Below are 11,870 nucleotides of genomic sequence, written 5' to 3' on the forward strand. Positions count from 1 at the left end.
GGTTTTTGCACCTGCTGCCTCAAAAACCCCGTGTCCCGGCGCGTGCCACGTCCCCCTGCCACACTGCCCCTTTCCCGCGCTTCGCTGCCTTCCGAGCCGCGCATGCGCCGAACGCGCAGCGTGGCGCGGTGACCTCTGGCGTCGCCGAGCGTGACCCCGAAGTGGGCGTGTCCGGGCGCGGGCGCTTCCGGGGGCTGCGTGAGGGAGCGGGCGCCATGTTGGGGGCCTGGGCCCGGCTGCGGGGCTGGCGGGCATTGTCCACGGGCTGCGCGCGCTGCGCCAAGGTGCGCTCGCTGCGGAAGAAGAGGGAGATGTCGGAGAAGCAGCTGGTAAATCCCGGGCTCCGTGAAGCGAATCCAGCCACTACCGAGTAGGGAGGCCTGGAGGCCCGGGTTCTTGTGGAGAGTCCCGGGGGGGAGGGGTACATTATCATCATCACGATTACTATATTAAAGGGGAGGGTCACTGCTTCAAAACCATCGTGGTCTCAACACTTACATAATTATTACTATTTAAACCCCCAGCTTGGAAGATGGCAGTTACTTGGGGGGGGGGCGCTGCCCGTTTTGTTTACAGGCAGCTTTTTGACTCTTTAAGTAAAGAGGGAGCAATTTTTGTATGATTTTTATTTTTGTATTATTATTGTATTTTATTTTTGTACTGTTTTTTTTTGTATTATTTTTATTTTTCAATTACATCACCGTGATGCCCGTACCGCTGGTCTAATAAAAAGTATCGTGTTGGAGCCAAGAGCTCCCGGCACCGACGGAGACGCTCGGAGGGAGACGGGCTTCGATCTCCAAATCCCTCTGTGCAACAATGAAGATTGTTTCCTGCCTGTGGGGACTTTCCACCATCTGCACATTTCCCGGAGCCGGATGAAAGGACTTGGATCCCGAAAGCTTGTGGAGAAAGGGCGGTTTTCTTGCGATTTCCCAGTTGGTTTAATAAAACGATTTGAACCCTAACCCTAAGCTGGTCTCGTACACGGTATCGCATTGGAGATGGTTTTTTGTACGTCTTCTTGCACAGACAAAATGAACTTGAAAGCTGCCGTTCGGGTTGTAGCCGCTGGGTGGTGCCAAGTACGTGTGCAAAGGGGATCTGGTTAATCGCAGCGTTACGACTGCTTGTGACTGTGTAAATCCCCCCCTCCCCGAATTGGGGCATTTTTCAGCTGCTCGTGTTCGCATCGCAGCTCTAGTCCAGTCTTTTCTTCGCTCTGGCTGCTTTTCTAAAACAAAAATACGTGGCAGGCTCCATCTCAAAGTCGAGTCTTATCACCAGGGATCCTGGTTTTCTCTGGTTTAAAAACATCTCCAATTTTCAGATTAAAGAAAGTAACCCCAAATCCGCATCTTCCCGTGATTTAAAATGAAACACCACTACTATAGATGTACGTAGTGGTGTTTCAGTTTAATCACGGGAAAATGTGGATTTGGGGTTATTTTTTTTTAATCTGAAAATTGGGGTTTTTTTATCAGAACTAATACCCCTGCTTATCGCTTTATTAGCACTTACGAAACGACTAGAACTCTTGGCTCCAAAATGATACCTTTTATTAGAGCAACTGGGAAATCGCAAGAAAATTGTCCTTTTCTGCAAGCTTTTGGGATCAAAGTCCCTTTGTCAGGCTCTGGGAAAAGTCTAGATGGTACAAGATGGTAAAAAGTCCCCATAGGTAGGAAATAAACTTCTCTTTTGCACAGAGGGAGCTGAAGATAGAAGACTGTCTTCCCCTGGGTCCAGGAGAGTGTCTTTGTGAGCTGTGCTGTCTCTCTCTTTGATGTGTAGATCAGGTAGTAGTACTTGAAACATACTTCTGTTTTCAATGTAACGTGCAAAAATAGGCCGGTGCTTCATGATAATTCTGTCCGTTTTTTACATCCGAGGACCTTGTGACCTTTTTTTGACTGTAGATAAGTATTATCTACCGCATTTTATTAACATATATTATGAAACACAGAGAAGTTTAGTGGATGTGTCCAAGATCACGCAGCAAATCAGTAGCAGAGCAGGAGTCAGCATCTAGAATTTATTTGCTAATCTCTTGCTTTAACTGTTAGACTGTAGCCTATAGGAAATGTTCAGTGTCCTTCAACCTACTTAGGTCCCCTGAAAAATCTGTTCTTAAATTGTTGTGGTGTTATGTTTGGTGTTTTTCTGACTCTTGTATTAAATGCAGGTTGGAATATGAATGGTATTTTTGAAGTAGAGAGCTGTGCATAGACAGAAAATAACTCTATCTATACCCACCTTGTAAATATTGGTTCATTTATGAGAACCACATTGAATCTCTTGTTACAACTCTGAGATGTTTGAGATGCTTCTCCTCATGAGCAGAAGTATTAGGCTATGTTATTAGTATTGCAGTAGCATATGGGGGCTCCAGTCAAGACTGGGCCTCAGTTCAGACAAGCAGCAAGGAATTTTACCTTTATCTGGAAAAGTTGAACTTCAACTCCACAAAACTGGGTTGGAAACTTAGAAAAAAACATTCTCAGCAGATCTGCAGAGCAGAGACAACATTGTTCATATAGGTCTGTATAGTAGCAAGCCCAATTTCAAACTTTGTGAGATTTAGTCTTCATTAATTTGGCAGAGCTAGCAGCCCTCAGGCACATCAGTCTGTTTCATTTTGTCTCTATTACTGCAATTTATGTTTTTATCTTAGTGCCACTGAGACTCAAACACCTGCCTGTGTGTCATCCAAATTTCACTGACTTGCTGCAAGCACAAAATGGTTTCAGTTTCTCCCACTCTGCTGTAACAGTTCTTGCAAATTCAAGGGGCTCATGTCAGAATCCGGGGAAACTCGGTGACTAAAATGAGGCACGTCTACACAAGACATTTACTGTGCAGTAGCCAAATAACACTTCAGAGTAGTGTGCCAGGCAAAACCTGTGCTAATACGCTACTGCACAGTGTTATTAGGCTACTGAGCTGTAAGCGGCACTAAAAAAACTGCTGGCACTACTGCTCTGTAGTCAAGTTACTGCTCTTTAAATTAATACTTGGTTAATCAAGTACTAAACTTAATGCGCAGTAACTAGGGCGCATTAATGACCATGTAGACATGCCCAGTATGTTTAACTTAGACCCCTCATAATTTTCATATATCCGTTCCAACTACCTAGGTCACTGTTAGTTTCCTTGCTCCTTTGAATATATTTCATTAGCTTGGAAATAGTTTCCTCTGAAGCGTGAGCTGAAAGGATGATCTTTCAACATCTCTGTATTTTTGCCTGTGGAAACTTGGATGTCTGTGTTAGATGTTTTAAAATATGTTTGTCTGTGCATGCCATGTCTTTCAAGAAAATTGTTAGCTTCGTGAGCTGTATTTAGCTTGTGCCTGAACTACAGCCAAGTGATAGATTCTGATTTTCAAGTGGAAATTGGAATTTCTGACCTGTTTAGATAAGACAAAATTGCATGCAGCTACATTTTGAGGGATTCATCAACTTGTTGGAGGAGGTTTTGATAACATTTGAATAAGTTGCAGTAAAATCACATTAAATCCTCTCTTCATTGCAGACCCGTTATTTTGTGGATCATCGAAGAGTGTGCGTGGTTGGAGGACAAGGAGGTGGAGGGGCTAACTCTTTTCTTAGTGAGCCTAGGAAAGAGTTTGGAGGTCCTGATGGTGGGAATGGAGGAGATGGGGGCCCTGTTATTTTGAAAGGTAAAAGGAATCTGGCTTGTTAAATATTGTCCTTCCATTTTAAACCTGTTTGTTTGTTTGTTTTAAACATTTCCTTCCCAGAATCTCCTAACAACCACACCTGAAAATGCCACAGTACTCTGCTGTCTTCCCACACTGACACAGATGCGTCCTAAAGCCTGGAGTAAAGCCAAAGTTTATTCTTGATGGGCCTATAAACACTATATTCAAGATCATGTGTCTGTGACCTTGATTCCAACATTAAACATGTATGGCACAGCATGCCCAGCATTGTAGAGAAAATTGAGCATAAGCTTTTTTTTCTCTCTTGAGGAATAAAGGAAGAATGCATGAGATAAAGGCAGGTTATGTTTTGTGCTGTTCTGGAGGTCCCTTGGACACTACAGTAATTAGTGGTGAAAGGACCTAAATAGAAGGGTACACACTTGAAATTGGGACCAGGAGTCTTTTAAAACAGGCTTCAAACCATTGGTTATTTTAACATTTCTGATCTTCCCATTGCAACGAATTTTCCATAAAGGAAATTACGATGTCCAGCCTTCTTTTTTAAACTCTGAAATGAGATGATGATCTTTTCCAAAAGAGTATCTGACATGCCAATTTCCTAACTTATAGGGGTGTACCAATAAAGATTTTTTGGGCCGATACTGATGGCCAATTTATTGACCAGCCATATTGGCCGATACTGATCCGATTGTCAACGTGCAGCCCAACCATTTGGAGAGCACCATCTGGCTGGTAAGTCTGTTGTGGGCAAGGTGCATGTGGGGGCAGATCAAGGCCCCCATGGTGAGGGAAGGAATAAAGCTGGGGCAGGAGCAGGCACTGCCCAGCCACAGCAGGGTGGGGCTCAGGATGGAGCCGTAGGTGGCTCGTCTGGAGGGCGGGTGGGCCAGGGCTGTGCTCGAAGCGGGCAGCAGCAGTGCTGGGAGGCGGGGTTGTGGGGTGGGCTAAAGCTATCCCAAAATTCGCCATAGCCCCCCCTCCCAGCATCACTGCCTTCTGCCCTGCCCAGCCCAAATGCAGCCCCACCAAAGCCCCTGCAGGGAAGAGGCTGGTGCAGCCCCTGGCCCCCACCATGCAGTGGGCAGCCCTTTCTCGCCCCGTGCACAGATCTGTGGGGCACATGCCCCCATGCCTCCCCCAGGGTGTGCGCAGTGGTGGGAGCTGCACCCCCCGCACTCCCTGGATGAGCCACTTGTGGCTCCATCCCATGCCCTGCCCGGCTAGGCAGAATTTACCCTAGTCTCTCTCCCTCCCTCACCTTGGGGGCCTCAATCTGTGCCATCCACAGCCTTTCTTCCTCCTCCTCCCCCCACCCCATTTTACCTGCTGCACTCTGCTCCTCAAACTACCAGTTATCTCCTCCTAGTGAGCTTTGGAGTGAGTTGTGTATTTGAAGGAGAGAAGAAGTGTTTTTTTATTCTTGCTTTTTGGTCAGCGATTGTACATGGAATTTCTCTTGGTTTTAGGTAACCTTATCTTCAGTCGATGGTCCCATTTTTAAACCACAAATTAGTAAGTCTTTGATGTTTTCTTAGATATTTATAAAGTAGACTTTTTCTAAAAGTACTACTTACCAATATTAAAACAAACCTTTTTTTATTTAACTAGCTTTATAATGCTGTCTCTTCAGCCTTGTGTGGTAACTTGCATTCCAAGAACCCTAAGGACTTTTACAAAACCACATTTACAATATTCTCCCTTACTAGTAGCATTCCTTTACTCTAGTTGTGAAATGCATCAGCTTTCGTATGAAGGGCATCTTTATAATACAGAATTGGCATCAGGGAATTCTAAATCCCATGGAGACTAGACTAGGTTTCAGGAAGACTTAAGCAGTATATGACTTAGTAACTTGCAATTTGTCCAAACTTTACTTAGGAAAAAACAACACATATTGTAATTTTCATAATTCTCATAGGTGATCAGGACTTTGGTTTTTAGTTCTCATCCAGAATGCAAGCATTTCCAGTTGCAGTTTCTTCAGTAGTATCTTCAGTTTCTTCAGTTATTGGTTCATCAGTACAGATTCAAAAGACAGTATTCTCAACTGTGTGATAATATTTAGCATTTAAATATCACCAGTGCCACTTTCATTGCCACCTACAGACTAAGCCTGACCTTGCTTGTGAGGTGATGATTATTGCATTATAATAGAACACAGACTTCATTGTGCTAAGTGCTGTACAACTGTGTAATGAAAGGTAGGATAGGATCACAGCTTGTGTGGCATGATTTGAAAAAATTCCATGTCAGATGTTTCATATGAAACACCTTTAAAACATAGTAATTTGTCAGATGGGAGTAACTGAACTGAACTCTCAGTCTGATTGTAGAGGTGCACCAATACATCAGTGGCATATTGGATCGGCATCAGTAAAAGGGAAATTAACATTATCGGCCATCAACTTTTTTTGGCGGGTGTAGCTGATTAATGTCATCGATAAATGCTGCGTACACGTGGCCAGGAATGCAGCCTGGCAGCATGGAGAGTCGCACCTAGCCAGTAAGTCTTTGGAGCGGGGGAAAGGAGTGGGGTGCAGGTCAAGGCCCCCACAGTGAGGGAGGGAGTGGGGCAGGGACGGAGGCAGGCCTTGCCCAACCAGGGCAGTGAATGCAACCCCAGGGCCAGGAGTAGGACGGAGCCATGGGCTGCTTGTCCGAGGAGCATGGGAGGGTGGGGAGGGGGCACAGGGGGGGGGGTGGCTCCCTGCCGCTGCGTGCACCTCTGGGGGAGGCATGGGCCCCCCCCTGGATTTTGTGTGCAGGACAAGAGCAGGCTGCCCACTGCAGGCTTGAGGCCAGGGATGGGACTGTGCTAGCCTGTTCCCAGTTGGGGCGCTGGGCAGGGGTGGGGTGGGCAGTGGTGGCAGTGCTGGAAGGTGTGGTGCAGCGCATCTCACAAGGGAATGGCAGTAGTTCAGAGTGCCCTGAGCAGGGGCGGTGCTAGAGTGGGGCAGGGGGTGGGGGAGCTATACCTGCATGAGGCTGGCACAGCCCCTGGCCCTGAGCCATAGTGGGCAGCCTGCCTTCGCCTCATGCACAAATCCAGAGTGGAGCATGACCCCCATGTCTCCCCTAGAGGTGCGCGCAGTGGTGGGGAGCTGCCGTCAACCCTCCCTTCTCTCCCACATCTTCCACCCCCCCTGCCCCACAGACTTACTGGTTGGACACTGCTTTCCATGCTGCTGGGCTGTATTCTTGTAAATTGGCTATCAGATCGGTATTGCCTGATATGGCTGGTTAATAATTGGCTATCACTATCAGCCAAGAGTGCAGTGCACCCCTATCTGATTGTATCACCCCCTATCCTCACATTGCAAACTCCATGACGGGTGCTGAATCAATCATTGTGAATTGTTCATTACAAGTATTAAGAATTATATGGTGATCATACTGAGTTTTAGATGACCATGTTGTTATCCATGTATTGTTTGAAGCTAAGAAAAAAATAAAACCATGGAGAAGCCTAAATATTACATTAGTGTTTACCTTTCTTGCATTCTCATAACAGTATGTGGAATGCTTCTGTTTATATACTGCAGAAAAGATTAAAGTTTAGTCAAAATATTCTTCTTCTATTTGCTCTTTGATATAAGTAACACATTTAAACCATATATGTTTTCCCTTATAGTGGACCGGCAAGTCAAATCACTTTCTTCGATCCTCCCATTTTATCGGGGTGCTAGTGGAGTAAAAGGGGGAAGAAGAAACTGTTTTGGAGCCAATGGTGAACAAATATATATTAAAGTAAGCTTCAGTTGGCAAATATTTGGATAGCTTTGTATGAAAATTTGCATTGTAAGTGTTCGCAGGATCAGGCTATTTACAAACAAAAATGACCAGACTTCCTTGTTTACATAGTTCAAACACTAGCACTACTCCAGATGATGCATCTGGTCCAAATCAGTATTGCCAGTTTTACTTTTCTTCCAAAAGCCATCTTGCAGGGTGGTCAGAGAACACCACCTGGGAGGCGAGAGCTCTGTTGCCCAGGATGTGTCAGTTTTAATGCCTAGTCCCTATCTTGGTTCCAAGCTCACAAATATTTTTCTAGCATTGATGCTTTTTTTTTTTTTTTTTTTTTTTTTTTTTAGTTTGCGGGTTTTTTCCCAGTTTGTATAGGTTTCTATAAGGGGAACAAGAATGTCTTTGTAGTTTGTACTTTTGTGAACCCAAATGAGGCCTCCTTTTGTCTCTAGACCTCATCTTAGCTACATAGAAAAATGTATTTGTAACATGTTAGTCAAGGCATATGTACACTGGCTGATATGTATAAAAACTACTGCCTGCTTTGTGTAAGCTTGGGTTTTAACAATTGTTTGCTAATATGTTTGGTTAAAATATGCCTTTTTCTCCAGAGTACGTATTGCCTTATGTTTGATACTTGTGCTTAGCGTTGAATTCATAAACTCCATTTTCACGGTCTGTTTTGGATCTAAAGTGTTTGCTGGGGTTGAGCTTTTAACGTAGTATTTAATTTGTGTTAATTTCCAAAGTAAGCTTAGTGTTTTCAAAATATTGAAAAAGACAGCTTAGACAAAATCTGGAAAACACGTGCATGTATATCCATGCCATCAAGGTGCTAGTAGCCATACATCATGTTGATTTAGATTTATATAGAGGAAGGGGGTTCCTGTCTGCTTATCTGTCTTGGCGGTGCTGGATCTTCTTCTTCTTTAATGTATTTATTTTTCAATACAAATTATTCCCACTTTGGAGATCCCATGGGTTGCTAGAAATCTGTCTCCTTATTCCTTACTGGTAATCTGAGATTTTGCACTGCATGTCCCCTCTCTGATGGCCTAATGATGGAAAGAAGAAAAATAAATTTGCATTGGTTTGTTGGTACAATAATGACAAATGTTTTGTGTTGCTTGGTCATAGACAGAATGCTTCATTGGCCTGTCCTACCCCTCTGGGTCCTAGTATTTCCTTTCACCCTGAAAGGTGTGTGTGTGCGCGCACACGTGAAGCCATAACCTGAAGACATTCTTCTTCCACTGGAGAAAGTTCAGTTGACAATTTTGAAATGGCTTGGTTGTGTGTTGCGTTTCTTCCCGTGGATCTCTCTGTTTTCAAGGTTCCTGTTGGCACTCTGGTTAAGGAGAATGGGACTGTTGTGGCTGATCTCGCTAAGCACGGTGAAGAATATGTTGCTGCTTATGGGGGATCTGGAGGGAAAGGCAACCAGTTCTTTCTGTCCAACGAGAATCGAGCACCAACAACAGCTACTCCAGGAGAGCCAGGACAGCGAAGAGTCCTCCACTTGGAGCTCAGGACTATGGCTCATGCTGGCTTGGTGGGTATTGCTTCTGTTTTTCTAAGATGTCACTTGAATAGCTGTAGAAAGAACGTCATTTTATAATGCATTTGTATTCTCTTGGCCAACTTGTTTAAGAGAGATGTCAGTATGCTTCGATAGCAGTGTGCGTGCAGTGATTTGCAGTCTTGTCACTTTCTTGTTACTACACAGGAAAGCCTGATGTTGCATCATTATTGGTAGAAGACTCATTCCTTTGGTCTAGAAGAGCTTTGAAGATTTATTTAAAGGAAAGGAAAGAGCCAAACCTACCCCTTTCTCAAACGACTCTTTGTTCTGGGTCTTGAACAGCAACTCAGACCCAGGGACATTTGGCGAATCCGTGGCTTTCAAGATCTCTTCCCCTTCCCTACTCTGAGGATTACTCAGTGATGCTTATACCCGGCACTTTAGAAAATTTGATCTGCTTTTATACAGAGTGCATTAATTTGGGCACATTAGTCAGTGTTTGGCTCCAGGAGAGTGGTTATGAATATGATTTGTTAATGTCTGTGTGGGAAGTTTTTAATATCTAATGATGAAATGATTAAAAGAAATATAATAGAAAATGTGGACCTAGGTATTAGAAATGACCATAGAAGACTAATTTAGTTGTGTTTGGGCAATTCTAAGTTCTTATGACTAACAAAGAATCATTGCTGCATAGTGACAAGAGAGCACTCTATTTTGGTTAATCCAGAGTTGTGGCCTTGTTTCATGTCTGTATTCCAGGTGGGATTCCCAAATGCTGGAAAATCATTGCTTTTGAGAGTGATCTCCAATGCAAAGCCGGCAGTGGCTTCCTACCCATTCACAACACTAAATCCTCATGTAGGCATTGTCAGCTATCAAGATTATGAGCAAGTAGCAGGTATGAGTTACAAAAGGCTGTACATTACTGCTTCTTTACCCTTATTCTCTGACTTGGGATGTGAAGTATGCATGTCTGGTGAAATGATGTGCCTTTTCAGGGCTGCAAGAAACAAAGCAGCCAAGTTAATGCAGTCTGCTCAAATGCTACAGTGAATGGTAGCTGGACAAGTAGCTAGACAGATCAGTCACGTACTGTTCTTTGTTGTGTTAAACATGTTCACAGTTGCATTTCTCTTGTAGTTGCTGATATTCCTGGTATAATAAGAGGAGCTCATCAGAACAAAGGTCTAGGGCTGACCTTCCTAAAGCACATCGAACGCTGCCGTTTCCTCTTGTTTGTGGTGGATCTCTCTGTGCCAGAGCCATGGATTCAGGTCCAAGACTTAAAATATGAACTGGAGCAATACAAAGAAGGCTTGTCGAAGAGACCTCATGTTGTCATTGGGAATAAGATTGATCTTCCTCAGTCTCAAGCTAACTTACCACTCCTTAAAGAACAAGTGGAGCAGAGAGTCATCGCACTGTCCGCATTGACAGGAGACAATCTGGAGGAATTGTTCTTGCATCTGCGAGAGTTGTATGATGATTATGTAAAGACTGAAAAATCATGTAGGCAAAACCTGATGAAGTGGTAAAGCTTTCACAGACCTTAGACTGAATGGAGGAGGAAACTAACTATATTTGGTTACGAGCTGCCTGTGTGGGAAGTGTTGGACACAGCATACAATGCGCTGTATATTTGTTCTGGACTGTTGCACTCTGCAAACCAAATATATGCATCTCCTTTTTAGTTTTGTGTCCATGCAAGCTTTTTCCAACAAAATGTAAAGTTTTCATGGTTGTGTATTAACAATACACCAAATTGTAGTTGTTACACCAAATACATAGATTTGTAATGGGGAGAATCTGGAAAAACTGGTTGAAACTCAGAATTTCTTCTTTTCAAAAAATGTTGACATTTTAAAATCTGGTCGGGTTTTTCCCCCCAATTAGAATTACAACCCCAAATTTGAAAGACTTCTCATGAATCAGAAATTTTGAAGTATAACATAGACTAGAGTGTGTTCTTCTAAAAGGGAAAGGTATTCTGTATGGTATGTATAGTCCTGCCAAACAGACTTTCTTCTCTTTTTTTTCCAATTATGTATTATTTCTGGACAGTTTTTCCTCTTGGTCTTGCATTTTTTCCCTAAGCTAGAGTCTTCCTTTTATTTCTGCATGGTCTTAGCCAAGATGCATCTTTTTCATGTGATACGATCAATATTCTTTCTCTCTTTTGGCAGCTGAATTCCTAGAATCCACCCAAATATTATTTACTGAACTGTTTTTAAACAGAAAAGCTGTAACAGTTCCTGTGGAGACAGTATTCTTTCATATTCAGATAGGAATAGAACAGTGTTATCCTATGTGTGTTGAAGCTATTCCTTTAAGCAGTCTATCTGCATAGGCTGCCTTGTATGAGCAGACTGCTTTCCCCCCACTTATCAGCCTGTTGAACAAGGAATAAAAATGTGCTACAGGAACATGGAGAGATACATGGGAGTTGTCAGAAAAAATAATGGTTATTGGTCTAGTGTTTATTTTTAAATTTGAGAGAATCTGAAAGAATCAGATTGACACTTTCCTCCAGATCAGCAGTCTGGAGCTTTCAATTTAGGGCATTTTACTATATCAATACAATACCAAGAAGACTCTTAAATACCTGCAGAGTTTGTAACTCTTCTGCCTTGCCTTCTGTTAGACATCTTCACTTTTCAAGAAGCTAAGATGATGTTTTAAAGACAGTTAGTAAATGGAAACATTTCTTCCTAAAAATATCATTGGCTCTTGTGTGAACAGATTTAGCTGTATTGAATATCAGTATATTTAAATTTAATGTATAACTCAAAAAAACAAAACAAACACATGAACCTCCACCAGACATCTCTTCCTCTGATGGCAAAAGTGTGATTTATTAGGCAATCTAAATGAGCTGTGGTTTTTTTGTAACGACTTCCCTCTACCGTAGGG

At 43.2% G+C, this 11,870-nt stretch overlaps 1 protein-coding gene across 1 annotated transcript; it reads left to right on the forward strand.

Moving 5' to 3' along the window:
- The first annotated feature begins 170 nt into the window (after positions 1-170).
- Positions 171-10,769, forward strand: MTG2 (mitochondrial ribosome associated GTPase 2). Its single transcript, XM_006025936.3, has 6 exons — positions 171-329; positions 3,535-3,682; positions 7,320-7,435; positions 8,769-8,987; positions 9,720-9,858; positions 10,101-10,769. Exons 1-6 carry the CDS (start codon positions 216-218, stop codon positions 10,493-10,495), a joined length of 1,131 nt encoding a protein of 376 aa, XP_006025998.1. The 5' UTR covers positions 171-215; the 3' UTR covers positions 10,496-10,769.
- The last annotated feature ends 1,101 nt before the right edge of the window (positions 10,770-11,870 follow it).

The sequence above is a fragment of the Alligator sinensis genome, unplaced genomic scaffold (assembly GCF_000455745.1).
Source record: "Alligator sinensis unplaced genomic scaffold, ASM45574v1 scaffold1046_1, whole genome shotgun sequence".
Taxonomy (NCBI): Eukaryota; Metazoa; Chordata; order Crocodylia; family Alligatoridae; genus Alligator; species Alligator sinensis.